The 25,029-nt window shown below is 41.4% G+C and overlaps 4 protein-coding genes across 4 annotated transcripts; 2 read left to right on the plus strand and 2 right to left on the minus strand.

Annotated features, from left to right (window-relative positions):
• Nucleotides 1-2,915: 2,915 nt before the first annotated feature.
• Nucleotides 2,916-10,769, minus strand: EAF02_004584 (uncharacterized protein). Its single transcript, XM_038900632.1, has 5 exons — nucleotides 8,533-10,769; nucleotides 6,090-8,480; nucleotides 4,279-6,038; nucleotides 4,142-4,231; nucleotides 2,916-4,086 (listed from the first exon to the last, which is right to left on the minus strand). The coding sequence occupies exons 1-5, from the start codon at nucleotides 10,252-10,254 to the stop codon at nucleotides 3,561-3,563; spliced, it is 6,489 nt and encodes a 2,162-aa protein (XP_038759144.1). The 5' UTR covers nucleotides 10,255-10,769; the 3' UTR covers nucleotides 2,916-3,560.
• A 1,667-nt stretch (nucleotides 10,770-12,436) lies between these two features.
• Nucleotides 12,437-13,438, minus strand: EAF02_004585 (uncharacterized protein; the record flags this gene model as incomplete). Its single annotated transcript, XM_038900633.1, has 4 exons — nucleotides 12,437-12,739; nucleotides 12,827-12,906; nucleotides 12,967-13,065; nucleotides 13,192-13,438. 4 exons carry the CDS (start codon nucleotides 13,436-13,438, stop codon nucleotides 12,437-12,439), a joined length of 729 nt encoding a protein of 242 aa, XP_038759145.1.
• Nucleotides 13,439-20,014: 6,576 nt separating this feature from the next.
• EAF02_004586 (uncharacterized protein) lies at nucleotides 20,015-21,683 on the plus strand (the record flags this gene model as incomplete). Its single annotated transcript, XM_038900634.1, has 2 exons — nucleotides 20,015-20,257; nucleotides 20,310-21,683. 2 exons carry the CDS (start codon nucleotides 20,015-20,017, stop codon nucleotides 21,681-21,683), a joined length of 1,617 nt encoding a protein of 538 aa, XP_038759146.1.
• An 805-nt stretch (nucleotides 21,684-22,488) lies between these two features.
• EAF02_004587 (uncharacterized protein) lies at nucleotides 22,489-23,249 on the plus strand (the record flags this gene model as incomplete). The annotated part of the gene is made up of 3 exons (XM_038900635.1): nucleotides 22,489-22,515; nucleotides 22,566-23,101; nucleotides 23,156-23,249. The coding sequence occupies 3 exons, from the start codon at nucleotides 22,489-22,491 to the stop codon at nucleotides 23,247-23,249; spliced, it is 657 nt and encodes a 218-aa protein (XP_038759147.1).
• Between the last annotated feature and the right edge of the window lie 1,780 nt (nucleotides 23,250-25,029).

Here is a 25,029-nt window from a genome sequence, read left to right on the forward strand (position 1 = left end):
ATATTATTTATTTTGATATCTATATAGAGAATTTGCAGAGTTTTTCTTTTTTCTTTCCTTTTTCTGTATAAATAATACTATACAGATTTGTAATTATAAATATATAAATATAGATAATATTATATATTCTTCAACTTTATCAATTGATAGTATTGATTAATTATAATACTATATACTAATTGTAAGATAATATTATACACTCTTCAACTTTATAAATTAAATATAAGATAGTACTATATTTATTTATTTATTTATTTATTTATTAATTTATTAATTTATATACAGAGTATAGGCTGAAGGCCTATCATAATCTTCCAGGGGGTATTAAGGATAGACTATATTATTAATTCTATTTATATATAATTATCAATATAACTAAGCATTTCGTTTTTTTATAGTTATAATATTGATAATAAGCGAGCAACTGTGTTATATATACTCTTACTATTTTACTTCTGCTTATAAATTCGATATTATTCAATTCACTTTATATTAAATAGTTTTAGGGGTTATTTGGAATCTTATACAAAATAGGATTTAGAATTAATAAAAGCAGGTTTTTTCGGATTATAAAGGTATTGAATAGAAAGTTATTTTTAGAGAAAAAGTAAAATAGAGTTTGGGGATTATTGATAATTATTATGAATAGAAATAATTAAGGTTATTGAGGTTTATTAAAGGTAAAACGATTTAGTAATTGTTAGAAACAAAAGCGATTGATTATTTATTTATTTATTTATTTATTTATTTATAGTGATTAACGTCTAATATCTGACCTCCCAAGGGGTATTCTAGACGTACTAAGGAGCGGGCCTACAGGCCGCTAGCGTTCCAGCCGCTTATAGTAGTGTAATGTTAGCTAATCAGGGGCTTGTTGCCTTTGGTATTCCCCCGCTCAGTACCGCTCATAGCAATCCTGCGGCTGTTCTGTCTAAGGGTTTGTAGTTCTATTCTAGAGAACCTTGTTTCGTATATCGTCCGAATGTCGGCAGATGATCGGATCGACCGCTATCAATCGGGAAAGCGCTCGGAGCGTTTATGGCTGGTCGGTGCGGGTCTTAGGTTGATTGGGGTGGAGAGTTTGTCCTTGGGATACTGGAGCAGGTTGGTATCTATGTGATTATATATAGTTTGAGTATATCCTAATATAGAATCTGGATCTAATGAGAAGGTCAGTAAAGCTATATTGTGATTGCAGGATGCAATTAATATATACTATCGCATCCTATTCGAATTGTAATCGGTTTGATACAAGTAGTCAGTTGTTATATGTCTGATTATTGATTGGATATCGAAAGAAGTATAATGGGTTTTTCTTGATCTTGTATATATAAATATTTATACTATTTTTGTAATTGAATTTAGTATAATAGATTACAAAGTCATTGTATTTGGTTTGTATTGTTATAAGTCTGTATAGTATTCTGTGGGGAAGCTTAAGGTTCCCTGACTTCGAGATGTTATATATCGGTTTTCATATATTATATATTTCGGAGATCAGATCTTTTTTTGTATTCTATTATTTATTCTTTAAATACTAACATTTGGTATATAGAATAAAACAGGAATTGCTGATAGTGGGGAGGTACGATAAGCCAGAATCAAGTGATTCAGTTGTACTCTGATCAGCAAGGCAATCGGCTGTCTCGTTGCCCTCTATCTCAGTATACCCAGAGGACTACTTAACTGCAACATTATAATATCATATTGCTTGATGGTATTTATAATAAACCTATTAGAAGAAATCAGCAGCACTCTTTTGTATTCCCCAGATCACTAAGGTGCTATCAATATATAGCCATATTCAACCTTGATAAAAACATTTGATAATATTCAGGAAGCACTCCAATCCCTGCCACACGCCGATCGCCTCAGCATCAAAGACATGCGACTGTTTGCGTACGCGGCCGTAGCCGCTGTCGACCTGTTGCTTACCGCGGTAAAAAAGCGATTGATTATATAAAGCTTTATTTAGGGATGAGGTAATCAGCGATTATTAGAAGCGAGTGATCAGGTATTGAGATTTTAAGAGAGAAAAAAGTATATTGTGATTGCTTGGATATAATTAGAATTATTTAAATAAAATAGAAAGATATAGTAATAGTGAAGTAAAGCTTTTCTTATTGAGATTAAAGGGAAAAAAAGGGATTACGATTCTTTTATATAATTGTAATCGGTAATATAGCTTGTGAATTTATAGGTCTTATTTTATAGATTCAATAAAATAGGGATTAGCTTATATATATAAAGATATTTCATTAAGTATATTATTCGAAATAATTAATAAAAAGTAGGTACAAATCACTTTACTATTAAATCAGTCACTTCTTACAGAGAACAATGGTCTTTTGGTTATTATTTATAAATTAATAAAAAAAAAATTAAATCAAAAATATAAAAATTTAATTTTTTTTTTTAAAAAAATACATTTCATATTAATTTTATAATATTGTAATTAGATTTTTTTTAATTTTTATTAAAAATAAATTCTTCTGATTGAAATATATTATAAAATTTAAAAATTTATAATTTCTTTTAGAAAACATTATTTTAAATTAACAAATGAATTTGAATAATATTAGATTTTTCTTTCAATTTTTTATTAAAGCAAATTATATAATTTAGCGATTAAAAATTTATTTCGAGATTTGTGTCACGGGGTTGACACTAGCTCATTCTGATCACCTGATTCCTGTCCTGTCCTGCTATATATGCGAGAGCAAGGTAGAATTTCCAGTTCTACCTCCTAGTCTTTTGGCTTTGTGGCCTAGCGGTAAAGCTTCTGAATGCTCCCAGAGGTGCCTGTGACAATTTGTTATCTAACCCCTGAGCCAACATCAATATAAAATCCTCTACTCACACCACAACACATCATGTTATCATAAAATAAAATAAACAGAGATCTGTTGAATCTCACTTGTTATTTCACTTCACTTCGATTCGATTCGATTCGATTTATCGTTTACACACATATGTATATACTCCCATCCCCATCTGTCTATCAATCGATCGATCTATCCCTTTCAATACACTATATACCCACTCACTCACTCTCCTCACTCCTCACTCGCCACCCCCAACCCCCAATCTATCAACTATAAAATTTATCATAAAAACGGTGGTGAAAAGACAAACAGGTAAAAAGTAATCGCTCAACGCCATAAGCTATGCAAACATATATCCACCTCTCACTGCATTTTTCTCCCTCCCTTTCCTTTCCTTCCTTCCTTCCTTCCCTCCCTCCTATAACACACCAATAAACAAATACAAGCAAGAAGGAAATATATCCTCATCTCATTCCCCTCATATTACAACAAAGTGAACAAGTGAACGAGGAAAACAAGATCCAAGTCCATCTATCTTCAATTCCGATTCCAATAAAACTCCTCCCTCCATACGCCTCTCATCCCCAACCAGAGTACCTATATATCCAATGCCTAACTCATTTAGACCCTTCTCTTTTCCTTTTGATTCGCTTAAGCCCGCAACTCCATACATAATCCTTTACAGTGTATGTGTTCTCCTTCTCCTCAATAATACATAAACACTCCTCACAACCCCTAATTCCCACCTTTACTACTTCTCCTTGTAGTGAAACTCCTCCTGATACTCTCTCCCCATGCTGAATTATCCAACACTTCCAAGACGTTCTCCGCAGATACCGCACTATTCCTTCTACTGCTTGCCGTACTATTAATTGCACTCCCATCACTAGCTCCTACACCCACCCCTTCAAACGAAAATGCCGATCCACGCGGTCCATGCGCTTTCAGCGGACTCAAAGTTGGACTCACTGCAGAGCTTACTGAAGGGAGCGAAGTATTCAAACCCAGTCCGATATCCGCATCCGTTCCTCTTCTCTGTCTAAGTGGTGCCCCATCAAGTCCATGGGTAATAAACGAATTTCTCGAATCCGTAATATCTGTTGGTGAAAGTAAAGCCCCGCTTCCTGAAGCAGTTGATTTATGTTTCTGGGTAGATGAATCTTCGTCGTCGACGTAAACTTCGGGACCTAATTGAGGAATATCCGTCATTCGGCCAGACCTTTTCCTTTCCATGTGTTTGCGGAATCTTCGGGACCAGTACCTATGTTGGTTAGTAAATTAAAACATATGCACGAATAGAAATTTCAAAAACTTACATAGTATCGAAGAATCCAACCACAATTCGTCTTCGGACTTCTTCTTCCACTCTTTGAAGACGTGCGCGGCGACGTAAAAATTCTTCAAGTCTATATCAATCATTAGCTAAGTACCAAAAATCACCCAAATAACTTACTTCAAGCTCTTATTGTCACTAATAACATTATAGTGAGCTAAAACCATCAATACTGTCGTAAAAGAAATACCCCGATCAGGATCCGCCGAGACTAAAACCTCTTCATAGAAAAGATTAAATCTCGCTCTGTCTCTTCTGACTCTACCGGCATCAATTTGAGAAATTCTTTCATTCAATCTCTTCAAATCAATACCATTAGAAGCGCTGGGGCTTGAAATAGAATTCATTCTACCACTGCTTGGTTCCGTTTGTATATCTTCGAGAATTCTGCGAACCGAATCTTCATGTGAATATACACGCATCTCAAAGACACCAGAGAGTTCACCCAGAAGTCTTGGGAAATGTTCCTTTTCGATAAATCCTGTACCATCCGGATCTAACGTAGCCCAAGCCTCTTTGAAGCGTCTGATCTCATCACGACTAACTTTAGATAAGCCATTGGATCGTTGGAAGACATAACTGAAACTCTCGTAGATGAGCGACACAAATAAACTAGTGAAGATATACATGCTCACGATGTTCCACGAAATGAATAATACTCGAGCCCATGTAGGGCTTCCGCAGTCGCTATCAAAGAAATCGTCACCTTGAGTACAGAATGGAGGTGTGATAGTCGCATAGTCTTCCATGATTTGATTCCAACCCTCTCCACAAGACATACGAAATAGCATCATAAGCGTTTTCGGTACTGTTCGCATGTTGAGATTGTCGGTTTCTTGTTCACCAAATCGAGTGAGTCCAAAGGTTTGAGTCATAGCGATGGCAAAGACCATAAACAGGACAAACCAAGTTGCCAACAAATTTCCAATGGCTGTCAAACTAGCAGCTGCAGTTTTGAATAGCTGATCCAGAGCATCATTTCGGGGAATTAAGAGTAGAACGATAGAAACAAGAAACAATTTGTGTAGTTGAACGTAAACTCGAGATTTGAAGTTGGTGAGAAGGAGGATTGTCGTGACCAGTGTACCGAAGACTGCAAGAATCGAGAAAACATCCCATGAACTTCGTTGAAATCGAGCCCAGCTCAGACCAGTTATACGGACAAAAATGTTGAGAATATAGAAAACTGTGCAAGCCAAGAATATATAATCTCTAGTTCTATCCCACCATAGTGGCTCGGGGTAAAATTCCACTAACAATAGGATAAGATGGAAGACAAGAGTTAAGGTCATAGCTGAATGCCACTTTCCATGCTTTCGAGTGGCTCTCTTGTAACACCAGTCTTTCCACCGACGTGGATCTTTCTGGGAAGGTCGTTTAGATGGAGAAACCTGCCTTAAAAGTTTACGCAATTCCACCCAAGATCTCTGATCAGATGTCAAAAATGCGATTCCCGTTTGTTCCGTGTAATTTCGCATGAACACAGAGATGAACAAAGTAAGGATGAAGACCGTGGCAAGAAGGTTGAAAAGGACGAAGAAGACTGCATTGAACTCGCGCGATGTAGGATCACCCGGATTAAGACCACGGCCAGTAATGGACATTGACTGAAACATTACGTCGACCCAACCTTCTTGGGATACGATTTGAAAAAGGATGAATAAGGAGCCTCCGAAATTATCGAAATCGTACCAGGGGTTTCCAACTTGTCTAGGTGAAACAATGTTCCAATCACCACTAAACGGCTGATTGTAGAATTCACCAGAACAATCGGTCAAATTAGTGATGTCGCCATCATTGCACGCCTCCAACTGGCCGTTGAAAAGGTTTACCCCATAAATTGCAAAAGGAATTAAGAGGGACATGGAAACGAAGGCCGCCTATTAGCATGTTAGCAGAAGCATTAAACAATATGGAAACAGATTCCGTACCGAAAGAACTTTAAATCCACCGACAAGAATCACAGAGTGGAATGTATTTCTTGCACTATCACTGACATTGAGCAATCGGAGAGCTCGCAAGGCTTTGAAAGCTCCAACTGCTCGTGCAATTGCTCCATCGTCCATCAATGAAGTGATGACATTGATCCACAAGGTGATAAGCACTAGACCATCTATGAGACCCCATGTACTTCTGTAGTATGCGTTTGGAGTCCAGAAGAATCCATCTGCAATGACTTTTATGAGAGCTTCGACGGTGAAAATGATCCCAAAGATGAAATCGCAAAAGACGAACCAATTATTCCCGGTTGATTTCTCAGGATTGGCCATGAAGTATTCTCTTTGGTATAGAGGTGTGGTTATACATGCCAACAAGACCATTGCGACAATGCAGAGGTACAGGAATGCCGAAAAGCCATACCAAATGGTCAAATCAGGCTCAACACCATCAAAACGTTCACTTCCACGCCCAGGCCCTACGCATCTTTGACAAAGCCTTCTGATAGGGCTATTAGGTTTAAAAACGAACAAGGAATTATTGTAAGATGGGTGTTTTGCCAAGTATTCACGTTGGGCTTTCTTGCGCTGAGATGAGGCTGAGACGGCTTCTTTCGCCATTGCCCTGGTACCTTTAGAGTCATCGGTCTTGAGAGAAAACGATATGTTGGAATAAAAGGGATTTGGTTCCCTGTTCCAGATTTTAGACACGAAATTACCCCAGACGGAGGATAAGTATCCAGGCTTTACACCAGCTGCCTCTGCAGCAGCATTTTCCGCATTGTGTTCGTGCTGTCCCGGAACAATTTCATCATCGAGAAAGTCCTTAACAACCGCATCTTTCAATAGCATCTCCATGGTTGCCGGCCCATAATCGAGGGGGTCTTTTTTCGCTTTGGAGCGACCAAATCGAACGATAGACGATAATGCGAGATTGCTAGAAGAGGTATCGACCTCTTTCCTGGTCAGGAAAGCCTTCACTTGTTGCATGCGTTTTTCGTCCTCTGAAACATCGAAATTTTCTTGAATGACAGCTATGAACATATTTACCAGAATAGAGTTGGCGAGAATAAACCACCCAATGAAGAATGCTGCACCGATCCAAGCAGTGTTTCGTGACTTATCAATGCCGGTAACATTATAAAGAAGTGTGGTCCAATTCTCGCTCGATAGAATTTGATACAAACCCAAGAAAGAATTGAAAATCGTAGAGAAATTGACTTGTATATATTCTCCAGAGTCATCATGTGAGGGGATCTCGCCGCGAAACAGCTGGACTGCGAATATCGCAACCAAGAAAGTGATGAGAAAGACGAAGAGTACAAGGTTTCCAATACCACTTGCATTTCCCAACACCAACATGATCAAGGATCGCGTGATCTCGACACCCATGACAACCCGATAGATTCTGAGAATCTGGAATGCGGTAAGCCAAGCATAAGGTTGACCTGAATTTCGAATGGGTGGCAATAAAATCACCGTGGTAATGATCGCAAGTCCCAAGTCAAATAAATTTCTCTTGTGCTTGTGGAAATCCCGCCAATCGGAGGCAAATCGCAAACCGATGTCGATTAACAACAAGAATGTTACCGCCACTTCCGAAAGATCGATGAATCTTGAGCGAGAATCCGTCATATCGGAACTCCGGAAAGCTTGAGCTATGAGATCATAGACAATAATAGCGATCCAGAGCCAATATGTTTTATCGTACATCTGTCTTAGCTTGCTCACCTGTCGTGGCATGTTTACATTTGGATCGGGATGATCATCATCAGCATGGGCAGCGAATGCACTTGTTTTGCCTTCTCCTCTGATAACCTGAAAAGATGAAGTAATGACGGCTATCAGCAAGTTCATAAGCCAAAGCATCATAATAACAATTCCTCCTGCGAAGAAGATTGCGGCGGCGAGATAGTCTGAATCTGTGGTGTAATACATGAGATCTGTAAACGTGTTACCTGTCATAATAACGAACACGAGTTCCAAAGACTGTGCAATGTTATCAAAACTGACAGTTCCATTGAAAGGAAGTTGATCAGGAGGCAGTTGAAGACAATAAGATCCCTCGGGGCACAAGTAACCTTTGGACGAAGTGGCTCCAAAGTCTAAAGGGTAGAAAGGATTGTTCACGTCGGTTGATTTCATCCAGGGATCATGAGACGAGTTGTCCTTGTTGAACTGTCCTCCGCAGTATTGGTTGCTATTGACGAATGCTGTATTTTGCGCATTTTGGATGTCGTCAGGGTCGATCCATACGCATTGACGATCAAGACTTCCTTTGAAACTTTGTATACCGATGATGGCAAACAACAGCCAGAAGAATCCAATAAGAAAGGAAACATTGAGTAGCAATGGAGTCGCTTTTTTCAAACTTCGAAGAATTATCTAGATGCTATGTTAGAAGTGCACATGAAAGCGAGAGCAATGTAAGGCTTACAGCAGTACCGTTTGTAAGGGCAAGTAATCGAAGAATACGTAAACAGCTTAACATGCGAAATAGGTAAAGATGATAGCCATGCTCTACTCCAAGAAAACTGATGGCAAACGCTGCCCAGTAAGATACGACTGCGACGAAATCGAGTCGATTGAAAGAATGTCTGAGAAAAGCTCTCCTAGCTAGTTGCAATCGCTGGGCTTGCTCGACAGTGCTGGTCATTGCTTGCATTTGAGCGAAGGTATTGACGATAGGCATTTGTGTATTGGTGGTTTCCTCGGAAGATGATGTTTGGGCTCTTCTGACAGATGATTTTCGCTGAGGTGCAAATATCGATCGGTACTTGTCCACGATTGCTGCCCTGGCTCCACGTTGCCGGTCTATTGTACTGTATTCGGCTGCATTAATAATGAAACCGGACACAATAACACGTGCAATCACTTCCAGCGTGAAAATTATAAAGAGGCCCAGTAAAGCCCAGTCGGTTTTAGAGCCCCATCCAGGGCGCCGAGGGTGAGTATAAACAGAAGGAGCCGCATCTATCGCAAGGAGAATTGTTTGTATGACAATCAATATGAGAATTGCTGGTTCAGTGATAGGATAAACCAGAAAATCGCAAAGTTTTCGCCGAAGCTTGTTTTCCGGTGAAAAAATTCCTAGTGTTTTTCCTCTGAGAGGGTTAGGAGGATTCTGTGCCTGCCATTGATCCGTTCCAGGTCCATCCAAAGTCCTTGACGGGGGTTTCTCAAATGGAGGAAACATCGTATTCGGCCGGTAAGCTGTATCTTCGACATTCGGTTCGTATGATCTCCGCGAAGGGAAAAATGGTTCCTCAATACTGTGCGCTTGTCTCCTAGCGCTTTCTTCGATGACCTCGGCTTCACCACTCAGATTAACCACACGTTGCGACATAGCCCTCACCATCGACCCAGCTCTGGATAGAGCCCCCACAGTAGATGGAGATCTAGATCTGCGTCCACTGGGTGACAGGTTAGCTCCATAACTTTGCGACCTTGACCTTGTACCATATGATGAGTAACCTGCTTCCGCATTAGGAAGATCATCACCTAGTCTAGACCCTCTGTAGTTTGAACTTGGTGAGTTGAAATTGATAGATTGAAAGCTAGACCTATCATGTCGCTGCCCATCTGGAGTAGTGGGTTGTGTCCCGCCCATGGGCTGCAGATGGTTCGAATCCGTCAAAGGTATCTGGTCAGAATCGGAGGGAAAATATGAATTGTCGTTATCTCCCATGTCCCCATAAGAGTGCGCATAAGGTGTGAGAGAGTGCTGAGATCCAAAAGACATGGACCTTTCTCGCGGAGCATGAGATAAACTGATATCCGGTACATTTAGACCAGCGAATCCCATTGCTGCTTGAAAATCTGCAGGGTTTCCCACAGGCGATGTAGGGGTTTCTATTTCATTTTCGTGCCTTTCCCCAATAGTAGATTGTAGTGTCAGAGGTATCGCTGAGCTACCTGTTCGATCCGGTCTCCCTCCTGGACTGGGAGAAGAATCCCCTAGCCTTTCATACCCAGTACCAGCATTTAGACTTCCCGTCGGACGAAGACCTCCCCCTGCCAAAAGACTCCTCCCTCGTGTGTGCCGCCGCGATCCATCTCCCAAATCTGCAGAATCAGGTGGCCGTGTTAGATCTCGTAAAGGTATCGATTGAGGAGGGCTCGATAAATTATTGGAACCATTGGTGTTATTTGGAGGCATTCTGCCTAATCTCCGTGTTCAGAAAGCCAGCCAATTATCCCTATATATTTTCGAGTGTGCCGTTGCAAAAATCTGTAATCGCAATCGCAACGTAGTAGTTCGCAAGATTTCCCCAGGGACCAACGCGTGGAGCGGATCGTTTTAATTTTCAAGTCGTTATCATAATCGCTAGGATCGTATCGCTTTTCTTTCAATTCGTTGGCAATCTGAAAGACCTTAGATTCCGTGTTCCTCGATTACGTCGTATACTTTGAATTATTCTGTTTTTCTTGAATATCAAAGATTGCGGTTGACTTTTTGAAATGGCTTCTGTAACCAATTCCTTACACGAGCTTCAGTTGCACTTATACTACAAACGGTAAGATTCGGAAGCGACAGGGGTAAGATGCTATTTTAAAACAAGGCTATTGTGGCTGATAAAGGTACGGGGCTGAGAGGGGAGGGGTGGTTGTGCATGGATTTGAGAGAAAGTGCGGACTTCCTCTTGTTCCCAAAGTCAGAATAAGATTATAATAAAGAGACAACTCGTATTAGAATATTCGGAGTTTATAGAAGAATGAAGAGAAGGATATCGTCGTATCATCCATCGTATTCATATTGCAGGCTGGACCAACCCGACTACTTTGAAACATATGAGACAATGTTACAAGTGATATCTGTCCAGCAAATATACGGCACAGACTTCCAGATAATGCACATGGATTCTCCATACCTAGTACCAGTTTGGAGATAGACGCAAAGGTGTATATGCAAATGAACCAAAATGAACCAATGTTGCTCGACTTGAACGGCATTCGGCAACACATGAATATTAAATGCAGTGAAAGTGGCTAATGCAAATGGAAAGAACGGTAACTTTATGGTCACGTGGGGAACTTGAGACATGATCGTCGCTACTAAATTTCGGTTCCTCCGGCACATGTCAGAAGTATTATTTTATTTACATAAACCTCATCAGCTTTTCAGCCTTATTTCGCCCCATATTTCATATATTGACAGTATAATGTGTGAGAATCATTCTGACGTGTTATGAAACGATGGAATGAATGCACATCGAGCTACATTAGACGAACTTGCATGTGTATCCCATCAATTGGTCTCCCTTCTTCTTTCACCACCTTCCTCCTTAACGCTCCTTTGCTTTGCGGATACCCAATTGCTCCCTCTCTTCAATTCCACATTAACGACAAAGTCAAGAACTGCGCCGCCGTAAACCCAATCAGAATCTTCATTTGCAGATCATATCCCTGTCCAAACCCCTCCAGAGGAGAAATTGCTGAAGTAGATGACAAAACACTGTTAAGTCGGGCGTTGTTGAGAACCTTAGGAAGATAGATGATTAATGAGAGCTGTGGTTACGGATGCTAAACCGAGTGTGCTTCTTGTTATGCGACATCATTGCGCCAGAAGTTGATACCTTTAATCATCGTCTCAATATTATCTACCGACCTCTTGATTCTCAATTACCTCAAGCCACTGTGTTTACGACTAGGAAATCCTCCATGCCGAGAGTAGTACTGAATCTACCTTGATGACTTATCTTTATGCCTTCCATCTCTACAGTTCAACATTATTAGCAATCATCTCATCAGGGTGGGGATCTAATACGAAGCTTGCCCAGACTCTAATTGGTATGCAGTAGCGAAATCTTTTTGCAGGTCTTGAATAAACACGGCTGATGATAGCCCATACTCAGTATTGTTTGCCATTCTCATCAAACGGTTTCCAAAAGGTTTACAATATGCCACCTTAATACTAGTCAGATCCCCCATCAAGCTTATCTTTTCACTTGGCGTGTGGCCACTCTTCAAAGTCAATAAGCAAGAATGGATAGTAAGAAGTTTCATACTGTTCGATATGGATGACGAGACTTCTGAGTATATTTTCTTTTATCCTTGCTGGCTTGGGGACAAGTGCCTCCGACAACTCAAAGATGGACACGGAAAAATAAATTTCCAGTTTGAGATCTAGAATCTACTCGTATGCATAACTACTGTTGTATCCGTTCATCTATTCTGGGGATATTCTACTTTATAGAAGTGCGATTGCCAGTCACCAATTGCGCTTAATCTTTAGCATTTTCTGATGCCCATCATTACAACAATGGTCCTATAAATTTCAGAAGCCCTATAAGGCCCTGCTCTTACATTCCCCCTTCTCCATCATCCATCCACCCCACAACTTAAGCAATCCCTCCACCCGTTCCATTAGCCCACTTCTCCGCCCACCCCTTTACATCCTCGAAACTCCTACAAACCCTCTCACTCCCCCACCCCGTTGTATCATCCGTAACTGGATCAACATATTCCAAGTTCGTATCTGCAGCACACATTATCGCACGTCGCAAATAATCAAAACAATGTTTTTGATGCGCAGTCTCTATATGCGTATGCGCGGCCTTTTGCTCAAGAAATGGATCGATGGGTCCCCCGGCTGCGCGCGCAATTTGATAGTGTAGATCGTAGTAGGAGGTACGGAGGCCGTGCTAAAGAAGTGTCAATCTAGTTATGCGATTGAGATAGGGGTAGAAAAGAGAGGAACGGAGAAGGAGGAAAAGGGAAGGGAAAAATACCAGACAATGCAATTGATGGAATACTGAGACACTTTTTACAATCGGTGCTATCTCAGGTCGATATATAAATCCTCTGCCCACTACAAAGTTATTAGTGTAATTCAAACGAATGCTGATAAAACATGTATATAGAAACTAACCTGGCATTAAAGATCCCCAAGCGGCTTCCGATTCCGGCGTCGGTTTCATGGAAAACGTAGTATTAGGATACCAAGTTTCTTTTATCGATCCTGGAGGTGCTATATCTCTCATCAGCAAATTTTCAGTCTCTAAACTCCAGTCTACTCATCCACTCATTCAGTTCCCACGCTTAACCAACAGCAAAACCTAAGCCCAGCCGTCATTACAAAACTGAAAAAACTTACCCAACATCCCCCACTTCCTGTCTCCCCTCGGAAACCTCCTTCCAACCGCTGTCCCCATCCCAAAAAATATCAGAGACAAAAATGCAACGATAAGTATCTGCACCCATCCACGATTGCGCAGTGGGGTTCGACTCGTCTCTCCTCTTTTCATTGGCATGTGAGTGTCATTTTTATCACTATCATTATAGGTATTAAACCCCTTTTTCCCCGGGCGTATTTCTTCGTAGCCGGCAGGACTGCGTGGCATTTTTTCTCTTTGGTTTCTGGCGTACTGCCCTGGTTTATGTTGGATTTTGGTTTCAAGGGGAGGTAATTTGGTTTGTATTTCTGATCTTGGGATAGGATAGTGATTTCTTGCTTAAGTTTAGCAGTTCGATGTGCGGTTGATTTCGGATTTTCAGTGGCGGCTTCAATATCTCATTCCAGCTTCGACCTACAAGTCCAGGTCGTGATGTTGTGATGGGAGGATGGGAGCTTGGCAAGTAGAGTACTAGGTGTAGTATATTGTAAATGATACATGAGGATTTTCTTGGCAAGTGTAGGGAATAGAGATAAAGAGTTGTTTTTCGGTGGGTAGATTACTTGTTGATGGATTTTAATTCTCACAAAGGGAGATTTGGTATTATTTCCTAATGGAGGGATCAATAGGATTCTGGAGTGAAGGATAGACTTGTTTAGTGGGGTGGGGATTATTAGTATAATGTTTGCGATGGCGGTTTGATGCTAGGTCATGATAAGACAGATTATTGTGATTGGGGTAACCGTTGGTTGGGCTCGGTAATATTAATATGGGGAAAGGGGTAACAATCTCGTGCTACTTTACTATCGTCAGCAGAACGACCAATTTATCCACGTATTATGACCTGAGGTTTTAACAAAGATTAGTATTACATACATACAGGTTGCGCCAAATTTTCATAACCGAGTCAAATTAAAATACCATGATATGGTTCCAAACACAAAAAATCTCATGCAAAAACATCTGCAATGTAAAGTATATGTAACGAACGCATGTAGCACAACCCAAGAAAATTCCGCGTACCATCTAGAACTCTCGTATCGCTATTAATCACTACAGTAGCTGATATTTACCAGAACATCTCTCTTTATCCATCCATCCATGCTCGAGATATACCAACATGGACGACTCATGCAAATTCCACTATCCAGATCTCCTCGCATCGCCAATCTTCCTACCAAACTCCAAATATACCACTTGCACGTACTCCACCTCGTTCTCCCGATAGACTCCCTATCTTTTCTTTATCCAATTTTCATCTCAACCCAGTGACTTCTTCTTACCACCAATCTAATTGGCCTGTCCCCCCATTCCGAAACAAAGAATCACAAGCCCAGAAACTGTTTTGTTGCATATCTGAAATTTCCGCGGATTCGCAAACATGGGATCCCTATGATATCCAGCGACTTTTCTTGACCATCAATCTAATTGGTCTCCCAGCATTTCCAAAACAAAGAACCAGGAGTTGGAAAAAAAGTTTTGTTGCATATCTGAATTGACCGCGGATTCGCAAACATGGAGATAGACAAAGACATAGATAGATGTACAACATGTATGTATCTAATCCACGCCGTATTAATCGCCTCAACTAGCACTTCACCGTACCTAGGTATTATTCATCACGATATGTGTAGGTATCTGGTGAAGATATCCATTTCGCCTCTTGATCATCTAGAGCATTTGCAGATTGCGCAGTTCACGATTGTAGTTCACAAACTACGATCTGGAAAAACATACCACAACGGAAAATTCCACAATCTACTCCTCATCCCATCCCCACTCACAAAGAAAATATTATCTGTATTTCCCAAAATAGCCGTAACATACCTACTTCCTTCCCTGCCCAAACTAAAAGACGGTAAACTCCACTACCAATCCTCGCCTACTCCACCCTCTAACCACGCGCATCACGCTTCTTTGTTCCGCCCCCGCTACTGACAAGAACGACAGCAGTTCCTGACGCTAGAACACGATTACTCTATCCATTTCATCTCATCTCTTGTTGTATATCGATCTTTTCGCGCTTGATATCTATCATGTGTGTTTTGACTTGGCATATGAATGTCACTGGCAGTTGCTCCGTAGCCGTGGGAGAGTCCAAATCTCTTGGTATATCTTTACCCATCAAATCAAGGTGCGGCAGATACATCTTTTTTTGCTAATGCAAATCACTTAAATGCATCTCGACCTCATTCCAGCAAGCTCATCCATTGCATTCATGAAATAAACAAAATATCAGTAATCACCTCTTGTTCTTTCGCCCTTCCTCGACCTAATCCAAGGTCCACATTCCGCAAAAAGCAGGAAACAGATTTTGACTTCACTATCTCTCCAGCTCGGCGACTAGAAATCAAGGCAGATATGGACTTCTATTTCTTTGTTACCTAGTTGCTTCAAGGTCAGCTGCTAGGAAGATAATTAGATATTGCTCGTTTTTTAACATCAACGCTGATGCAAAATGATGTGGATGTGGTTTCAACCACGGGTACTGTTTATTTGTAAGTTTGAATATCATCCGAACGCGGCATGAAGCTGAGATAGATGTATGTTGATTTCGGTATCCGTAGTTTTTGATTTGTTATAGATGATGGTGGTAATGCCCAAACCAGATATCTCACCGCGTCCCTGGCAAAATCTGCAATCTTCAACCTTCAATCGTCATGTATCATGTATCATGTATCATGTATCTCTCCTCATCATCGATTCCAATCCAGTTATACACAGACATAGACACAGCTACATTTTTATCATCTTGATATCGAAATGCGATATTGAAATACGAATGCGGTCCCCGTAACCTCTAGAGTCATCTATCATTCCAAACTTTCCTCTTCTCTCTTCCCCCCCTCACACATCTTCTTTTTCTCTTGGCGCAAAGTCTCTTTGTCGTGTAACTTGTAACTACTACTCGTTTGTCAGCTACTCCGTCTGCTCTCCTCCTGGTATACCGTTAGCATACCATACCGCGCTCACAAGATATCGCCTTACTATCCGTGAGCCCCTTTACTTCTCTCTCATCTCATCACCAAATCTATCCCGTCATACCAGTGCTTCCCTTTACTTCTCCCCAACTCATCTCTCCACAACTCCTCTCTCCCCACTCAATGCAAAACGAAACAGTAAAGCGACAGTCAAGATCTTCCCAAGCAAATAATATCCAATGATTCCCGCAAATCTACCTCCCATCTCCATCTGAGTAGCACTGCGCATCTTGGTAAATCATATCGCACCCTCAAAATTACTCCCCAGTCCACCACCATCCACTCACATATACACACACACACACAACAATCCACTCACCCATCTCGTTAAATCTCTCCTCTCCATCCTTTTCCTCTTTACTCTCCGCACCCAAACAAACCACCTCCCTCTCCTTCTCCCTCTCAACCTCACTGTCATCCCCAACCGGAGAAACCCGGAAGCGAAATAACCTTATTTGAGACACCACGTTCCATCCGCTCGGTGAGTTTCAACGAATATCCAATTCCAGGAAGAACCGTGTAGAACAGATACTTTTCCAACTACAAGCCAATCCATCCATTACTCAATCAGACATTCTTCAATCAGCCATCTATTCATCAATCCGTCAGCCATGATCCATAATAGTTGGGCATGAAAATTATCATGGTCCGTGAATGTGGATGTGGATGTAAAACAGGAGTGAACAGAGACGAAGCACGCACCAACCTATACGTGTGGTATTATTACGACAATCTGCAGCGACAACAATTTATCCCTACCTAGGTATATTGAGGAGGAAATATTTATTCAATGAATGAATGAATGGATAGATGCCCAGGTGGATAGATGAACGTTTAATAAATTTATGAATGAAACTCCTCCTTTCATTCACGAAATTCCAAAAGACATCCATACTACAAGAGAAAAAGAAAAGAAAGAGGAAATGGCTAAAGATAAACAAACCCCCTTCATTCTATCATTCAATCATCCATTCATTCATCCGAAGTTTGTTTCCCCAACCCATCAAAAACAGACCCAAAAATCAAAAGAGCATTCATTCATTCATTCATTCATCCCCTTCAAATATTTCCTTAAATAATTCCATCTTTATAGACCGACAGACTACAATCAATCAATCAAACAAACCCATCCCAATCCTCTCTTCCCCAGTCTACCCAAGCAACCGAACCGAGCCGAAGTTCGAACCGGAAGTACAGTAAGTACCTACCTACCTAGTAATACTGAATAAACGAAACAATCCCTCACCAAACAAGTATCCCGAATGAAAATGAAAATGAAAATGAAATAAAATGAAATGAAACCAATGCAGCCACCCGATAGCGATAGCCGCGAACCAATCTTTCACTACGTAGGTAGGTGGTAACCTTATTTACGGGTACGTAGATACATACATACATACATACATACACATAGTAGCTATTCTTCTCTATCTGTGTATCCACTTGCTATCTAGCTACCTGCCTACTTACCTATTGCCCCGTGGAATCATTACTACTATTCAGCATTGAGATTATATACTGTAGATTTCAAACTGTAAACTGTAAACTGTAGACTGTAAACTGTAGACTATAGACTGTAGAAAGATCGAAACGAATAATCAAAAATAGATGAACGAAGTACTTCAAGGCCGACACGCTCTACACATATAGATACATACATACATCACAACACAACACTTTCTATACTCAAATATCAACCCAACTATAGTATACTAGGTATTAGTCACCGAGAAGAAGTTCCATTATCCATCTCATCACAGAACGTATCAAACTTCCATCCGTCATTCATCCATTATTCTTATGACTGCTTTCCCTCAAGAATCATTATTGACAGTCAGTCAGCCAGTCATTCATTCAGTCAATCAATCTAAACCGCGTTCCAAAACTAACTTCCCCCTCCCAGAGAAAAAAAATATATAAATTCAAATCTCCATCCATCTTCAACATTATCCACACCCTCACCCACACCCTCACCCTCATCCCCACCCCATCCCCCACAATCCAGCTGAATAAAGAACTCCAACTCCACTAACCACTAGCCACAAACCGCTAATCTACTAACCCCAAACCCAAAACCCACTAACCCCAAACCTCCATTCCACATTCCACACCACATTCCATCTCCCTCTCCCTCTTCCTCCCCCCCTCATCCCCAAACCAAACCAACCCACCATTTCGTGTAACCAATCCAATCCAATCCAATCCAAGCTACCTCCTACCTCCTACCTGCTACCCACACCCAGATCCAGGCCCTAGACTCTACCCACAACATTACATTCCTCGCAACTTACCGCCACTCCCCGCATCTTGAATCCCGTATCCAAACTACCGCGCTACTAACCTTACTACTGAGAAACACAGAAACCTATTGTGTAATTCCATTCCATTCCACCTACCTAAGTATTTGAAGTTAAAGTTGCTTTGCTTGCCGCTGGAATATGTACTTACTACTTATTACTAGCTTGGCAATCGATCCATCTATCCATCTATTCGCGATTACGAAAATGTCATTTACCTACTGTGTACCTACATGTGCATGAACTGGTGGGGAAGTGCACTTACCATTTGTTCGTGAAATTAATCAATGTCTCCGTAAGAGGTTTGTTTGTATGGTTTACCTCGATATGCAATCTGCAATCTTTTTATTATTTGTAAATGTGATGGGTATAATTGAATAATTGAATTGAGCATTTGGTAGCGTGGTAAAAATCAAAGGTCACATCATGATACAACATCCATGACATAAATTTCCGAGACAAATACAACCATAATATCATGCTTATTTTCCTTTTCAACGAATTTAGAGAAGAGACACTCTAACAATTGAATGCAATTCATGATGGAAAAAATTAAGATGTGCTTCTGGAAGGTTTGTAGAGAGTCCTCATGAAAATGTATGAAAATATACAAAGTGATCGAAAGCAGTGATTGGCTGAAAACGGTTCTTTACTCAATTTCTTCACTAGCTTTCATCAACACCCATCTCTCGAATACATAAAGACCGGATCAAATCCTTTCTCTTCATTTAATCCTTTCAAAACAAAGACTCTTGCACGGCTGGATTATCGTGTTGTATGGTGCTCAGATTTCATTGCTTACTTCAACAACAACTCAGCACAGCTGCAGCAACATCAAGACAAAGAAAATAATATTTTTTTTGATACCATAGCAACATTAGAGCCTCTGCATTGCTATCAGGGGTACTCATCACTGGACACCTACATCTAATTTGCTTGACACCACGGTTCCAGAACATAAGCCTCCGAAGGGAAGACGGCGCGGTCTGCAGGAAGCCACAGGTTCATCCCAAACTTTTTGATACTGCACGGTCCTGAGAGAAAAGAGAAAAAGGTCCCACTTGAATCAATTTCTCAGACCTCAACCTAGCATTGGAACTTCAGATGAACCATTTACTCTCCAAAGAACTTCTTTGGAATTTCCAGAACTTTGAAAAGGAACACCTTTTGGGTCTCACTTGCTTCTTACAATCCTTCTCCGTCCGAGGTTGGGGAGACATCCATCATCAACAAAAGCAAAAGTAACAGCAGGTAATTCATATATCTCATCACAGAGCCACAGACACAAGTCGAAAGCGGGGCTCCAACAATCCGACAAATATTGTCGAAAACAGATTGGAGAAGAATTCACCTCACTTGAATTGTCATAGAGTCTGTGAAGTCGGGCCTTTCACCTTCAATAATAAGCTGATCTATGGTGAATATTCTACACTGGTAGAAAGCCCTTTATAAGCCGGTGGCCCTACTTCTCCGAAGTACAACTACCTCTTTCACCAAAAGTTCCAAATTTCCTATCAGCAAAAACCATGACCTTATCACCACCACCATCAAGGAATAGCGAAATGTTCCAACACGATCTTCATCATTTGGTAGCGCACAACGCCAATACATCTTATCCGCAACCAAAATACGACCCAGATGAAGGTATTCACATGCAGACACATTACGATTCACCCATTTCGCATGAAGATCAATACATGCGCAGACCGCAACAGACTAGCTATCCATATCTGCATCAACACCAAGACTCTGGATTAGGAATTCAATATGTGAGTTGCTGAACAACTTGTGTCTGCCTTCCTAAGCTAATAGTGGAATTAGGAGTATCATGATTTTCAGGGACCCGTGTATCAGGATCAATACAGCACACCAGCCAGTTCGCCCACTCCTCCATCCCAAGATATGATAAGAACGAGAAGTGGCCTTACAATTCAACGAGGTGGACATCAAATTTTGAGACCCATGCCTGAGGGACGTCATCGAGCAGAGAAATCGCCAAAAATGAAGAAGGCTAAGAAGGAGAAGGTGAAGGCCGAGAAGAAGGTGGCAAAATTGGATAAACCGTTGAGTGAGCTCACCAAAGATTGGAAACATGTTCCAGTTGCCGATATCGAAACATACGTGAATAGGTCGGCCGACGAGAGACGACGGGAGGTAGATGAGGGCAAAGTTCCAGGGAAAGTCAAGAGACCAATGAACTCCTTCATGCTCTATCGCAAAGCGTATCAGAACCGAACGAAAGATTGGTGCCTACAAAATAACCATCAAGTTGTTTCTCAAGTCTGTGGTGATAGTTGGCCGTTGGAACCCGATGCTGTAAAAGAGCAGTTTAGTGAATGGGCCAGGATTGAACGAATCAATCATCAGAACGCGCATCCGGGATACAAGTTCTCTCCAACAAAACCTGGTGCTGGTAAAGCCGCTAAGAGGAAGATGTCTGAAGACATTGCTTCTGATGATTCTGATTTGACTGATTTCGATTGGCAAGGAGGAGGTCAGTCAAAGAAGAGACGGAATCTTCGCAACCAACAGAGACCCATGCAGCAACAGCCCGTTTTGTATCCTACGACCAGGTCTGCTTACCACTACTCTTCGCGCGAACATTCTATGGAGCCAAATTATGCCAACTATAACAAATCCTCGTATCAAATTGCGAATCCGGGAAAGCAGCCTCCCGCTCAGTACAATCAAGCAGGTATGCAACCTGGAGAATACTATCAGCAGACCATTCAAAGTAACCCCTTAGTAGCCGGCGTCGAAGATGTCATCATCAAAAAGACCCCAGCTCCAGGTGTTCATTCGTATCAAGTTAGTATTCCGGGAGGACAGGATTTCGATATCATGCACCCTCAACCGCACTATACACCCTCGCCTCAGCCAGATTTCAGAATAGATCCTTCTTTGATGACTCAAGACCACGGTCATTACGAGAATAACAACTATCATGAAGGTCATCCTGATGGAGTGTATTTTGATAGTAATCATGATTCAGAGCAAGCATGGCAAGCTGGGTACGGAATGAATGATAGGGAGATGGATCCTGCTCTTCAATATCTCCCCGAACAGCATGCCGACAAAGGACAAATCCATGATCAACAGATGGATGTTTTGCGAGGACATCAAGAAGGATGGCAGATTGAAACACTGGATAGTGGTCGAGAGTTTGATAACTGGATGGGAGCTGGTGAGGAATAGAATGATCTAATGAGTTGATGGAGTTTGGGTGGTCGCTCGTGTACAGGATGGATTCGTTCAATGCATTTGGTATGGAGAAGGAGGTTTTCGTTATGTGCATTTCCCGGAGTACTGGTGTGGTTCAATCTTCTGTCAATTTCCTTCTGTATGGAAAAGTTCGGCGATTGCTGAGAACATAAATCTGCCCCATGATGTATGTAGATAGGATTGGACGTTGCATCTCATAGCCAGCCAAATTTATGTAGAGCTGGTATGAGGCATGTCCTATTTAATAGCTCTTCCCGTGAAACTTTCACGAACCAATGTAGTTATTAGTCATGTCTTGCTGTGTTGTATATGTTTGAGGATATAATCGTGGACAAGGGGTTTGTCTAATAAGGAGGGCAGTCGAGCCTTAACAAAGGCATTGTATCATGCAAATTGCCGTTCCAGTACCAACTTTGTGTCACTCTATTGTGATGTACCTTGAATACCAGACATGAATATATACCTAATCAAAAACTTCTCATTGGTACGGCTCAGTTATTCATTGGTAATTATTGCCTAATAGTACGACCATGAAAATGGTGAAAATATGAAATGAAGGAGAAAGTCCATTTGAACTTTGAAGTTCCAAGGTAAAACTAATTTAGCCATCATGGCCCACTTTTTTCTACCGTAACTTTGGAGGGGTCAATTGGTTCATTTTGCTCTACGCGACTTCAAATATGTGATACGCGATACTGAGGACATGATACTCAAGTAAACTCAGGGCGAGATCTAGGGTGAGATTTGATACACAACTAAACAAGGCAGATCATTGAGAATGTACGGAGATATAGGGAATAAATTGGTCAGTCAATCCACTGTCACCTATGAATCATTCTTCTAATCAATGATCAGGTTCAACATGCCAAAAGAACTCAAAAGCTCGAACATCTTCCTCCATATCAGACTGAAATGGTTCGCGCCGTCACTAGGGAGGTTAGAGACTTAGACAAAGACGCATCGAATATTTTACAATCCATCGGTGGCTCGTTTGATCCATCTGCCGACCCTGCGACAGCATGCACTCTCCTCGTTGATCACCTGTGTATGCGAAGGAACAAACGATGTCTCCTCGCATATCATCGTACACGAACCGACAAGCTTGAAGAAATGGCATGGAATGGCAGTGATGTTTTGGATCTCGCTGCACAACAACATCGCATCACAAGTGAGGGGCAGAACGGAGGGTCTGATTTAGGAAATGGTGAGGGAAATACCAGTAGTTTAAGCCCGGAAGAGGAAGAATACGTCAGGCAATATAGCGATTTACTCGCTGCGTTCAAAGGACATTGGACCGATATTGATCTGACTGGTAGTCTTGAACCTCCCAGAGATTTGTTCATTGATGTTCGGGTCCTCAAGGATGCCGGAGAAATCCAGACAGAATATGGGTAAGTAATAGCACACCAATTAGATGGAGGTTCGTTGACATGATCATAATGCAGTACCATCAACCTTACCAAAAATTCGCAATTTTATGTCCGCCAAGGGGACGTTGAACGTTTGATCGCACAAGGATACCTTCAAAAACTCAGCTAATTACGAGCTCCAACCACAGCAACAATTGTGGACTTAATAATAACGGCGGAGTTGATGGAAACTCGTCAAATTGACGGAGGGGAACATCCATGAGACATTTACGGACGGTGAACGGAGCCACCGTCAGTTGAAGACATGAGGTCCAGAAGCACATACTCTCCACACAGGAACAACGCGGCTTTGTGTTCTGCCACGAAACCCAGTCCACGGAGAGGAGACCCGGTGCAGCCGGTCCCGGAAAGATGTGGATTTGTGGGGGCCCCTATTCTCATTCGGACCAGAAATGGCGATAGTCGTAAGAAAAGACGACGAGGACTGTGCAATTGGAACGAAAATATCTTGTTATTTCTATTACTACATAAATACCACGCGGGGAATTGATGTACCATTGTAGAGGATCAGGTGAGATACAAGACCAAAACTTTCGGTGACCAAGCTTTTCGCGGGGTAACTTGAATGGAAGGGGTTTTTTGAATGTATCAGTCTGGCAGGAGATATTCGTATTGAATGATTAAGTTCATGGCCGGATGATGCATGCCTCGAGTTGAATTGGAGGGTTCTATTGGTCTTGATGAAAATTTTCAATGGCACGGTGGCTCTTGAGGGGAATAATTTTCATCGGGTCGTACAATGCTATGATTTATTACTTGCTGCAGTCACACTGTAGATTGATTATCCGGCCTGCATCGGTTTGACAGGTCGATGGTCGTCTCCAGATTATGATTCCATATCTTGGCTTTACCTAAAGATGATTTGGCATTGGAACGCTGATTTTTACGTTGGGGATTTTATACTGGGGACACTACTGCTTTGAGCTGTCGTATAATGATAATAAGATTACTAGATGCTTATTCAGGAGGGGGAGACGTAGATGGGGTGCTTAGAATGGACCCTTATGTGAATTGAATTGATTAATGATGGATATGTCAGTTTGTGGTGGGGTGGAATGTATGGAGTATGTACTCGAGTAGTTAGTGAATGGATGAATGGATGGATAGATGGATAGATGTTGATTAATCTGTATTTAGTTTCGAGTACCCTTTCAACTAAAATATATGGAGACAGGAATCGTGAAACCGAAAGCGAACAGAAGAACATGGCGAGCATGGTCCAAAACTTGGCTGTGGTTTGTGGCGTAAAAGAAGCCGTTTTCGCACCACCGTCACCATACCACACTGGCATGCAAATGAAGGGGTAATAGCGACGGGAGCAGTCACATGATATTTGAGTTGAGTGAAGATAGATAGTAGGTAGTAAATGATGAGGGATAATTGTAAGATGATTGATCGATCGATCGAATGGACATCTCGAGGAGTATATGGGTAGGTAGGTATAAATGAACCGGTAGTAGACAGATAGGAGAGATCGAGAAGTGTGTGAATTAGATATAAATTCTTCTAATAACAATATACATCGTAAAACACTTTCTCTCTCTCGTACCTGCAACACTTGAATCCATACACATAACATGATTGGTGAAAAAGGGATACCGAATTCAGAATCCTGGTTCAATATGTCAAAGGCGAAAGTGGTAACATAAAGGCCAAAGGCAAACATTCCGGTAGTGACGTTGACCCCACCTTCTAACCCTTTTGGGCCACGGATGGTGATTGATCAGATAATTTTCATCAGGAGGAGAAATTTCAACAGGGGAGGGGTTGACGACAAGGTGTTTTGGAGACTGGAGAAAGAATGAGAGGACTTGCTGGATAGCTGGATAGCTGAACGGCGTGAACGGCTTCACGGACTTGTTACCTGCGTCTATGTGGTCAAGGTATAA

Source organism: Botrytis sinoallii (genome assembly GCF_014898435.1).
Source record: "Botrytis sinoallii strain Bc 23 chromosome Unknown BSIN_007, whole genome shotgun sequence".
In the NCBI taxonomy this organism is placed as follows: Eukaryota; Fungi; Ascomycota; class Leotiomycetes; order Helotiales; family Sclerotiniaceae; genus Botrytis; species Botrytis sinoallii.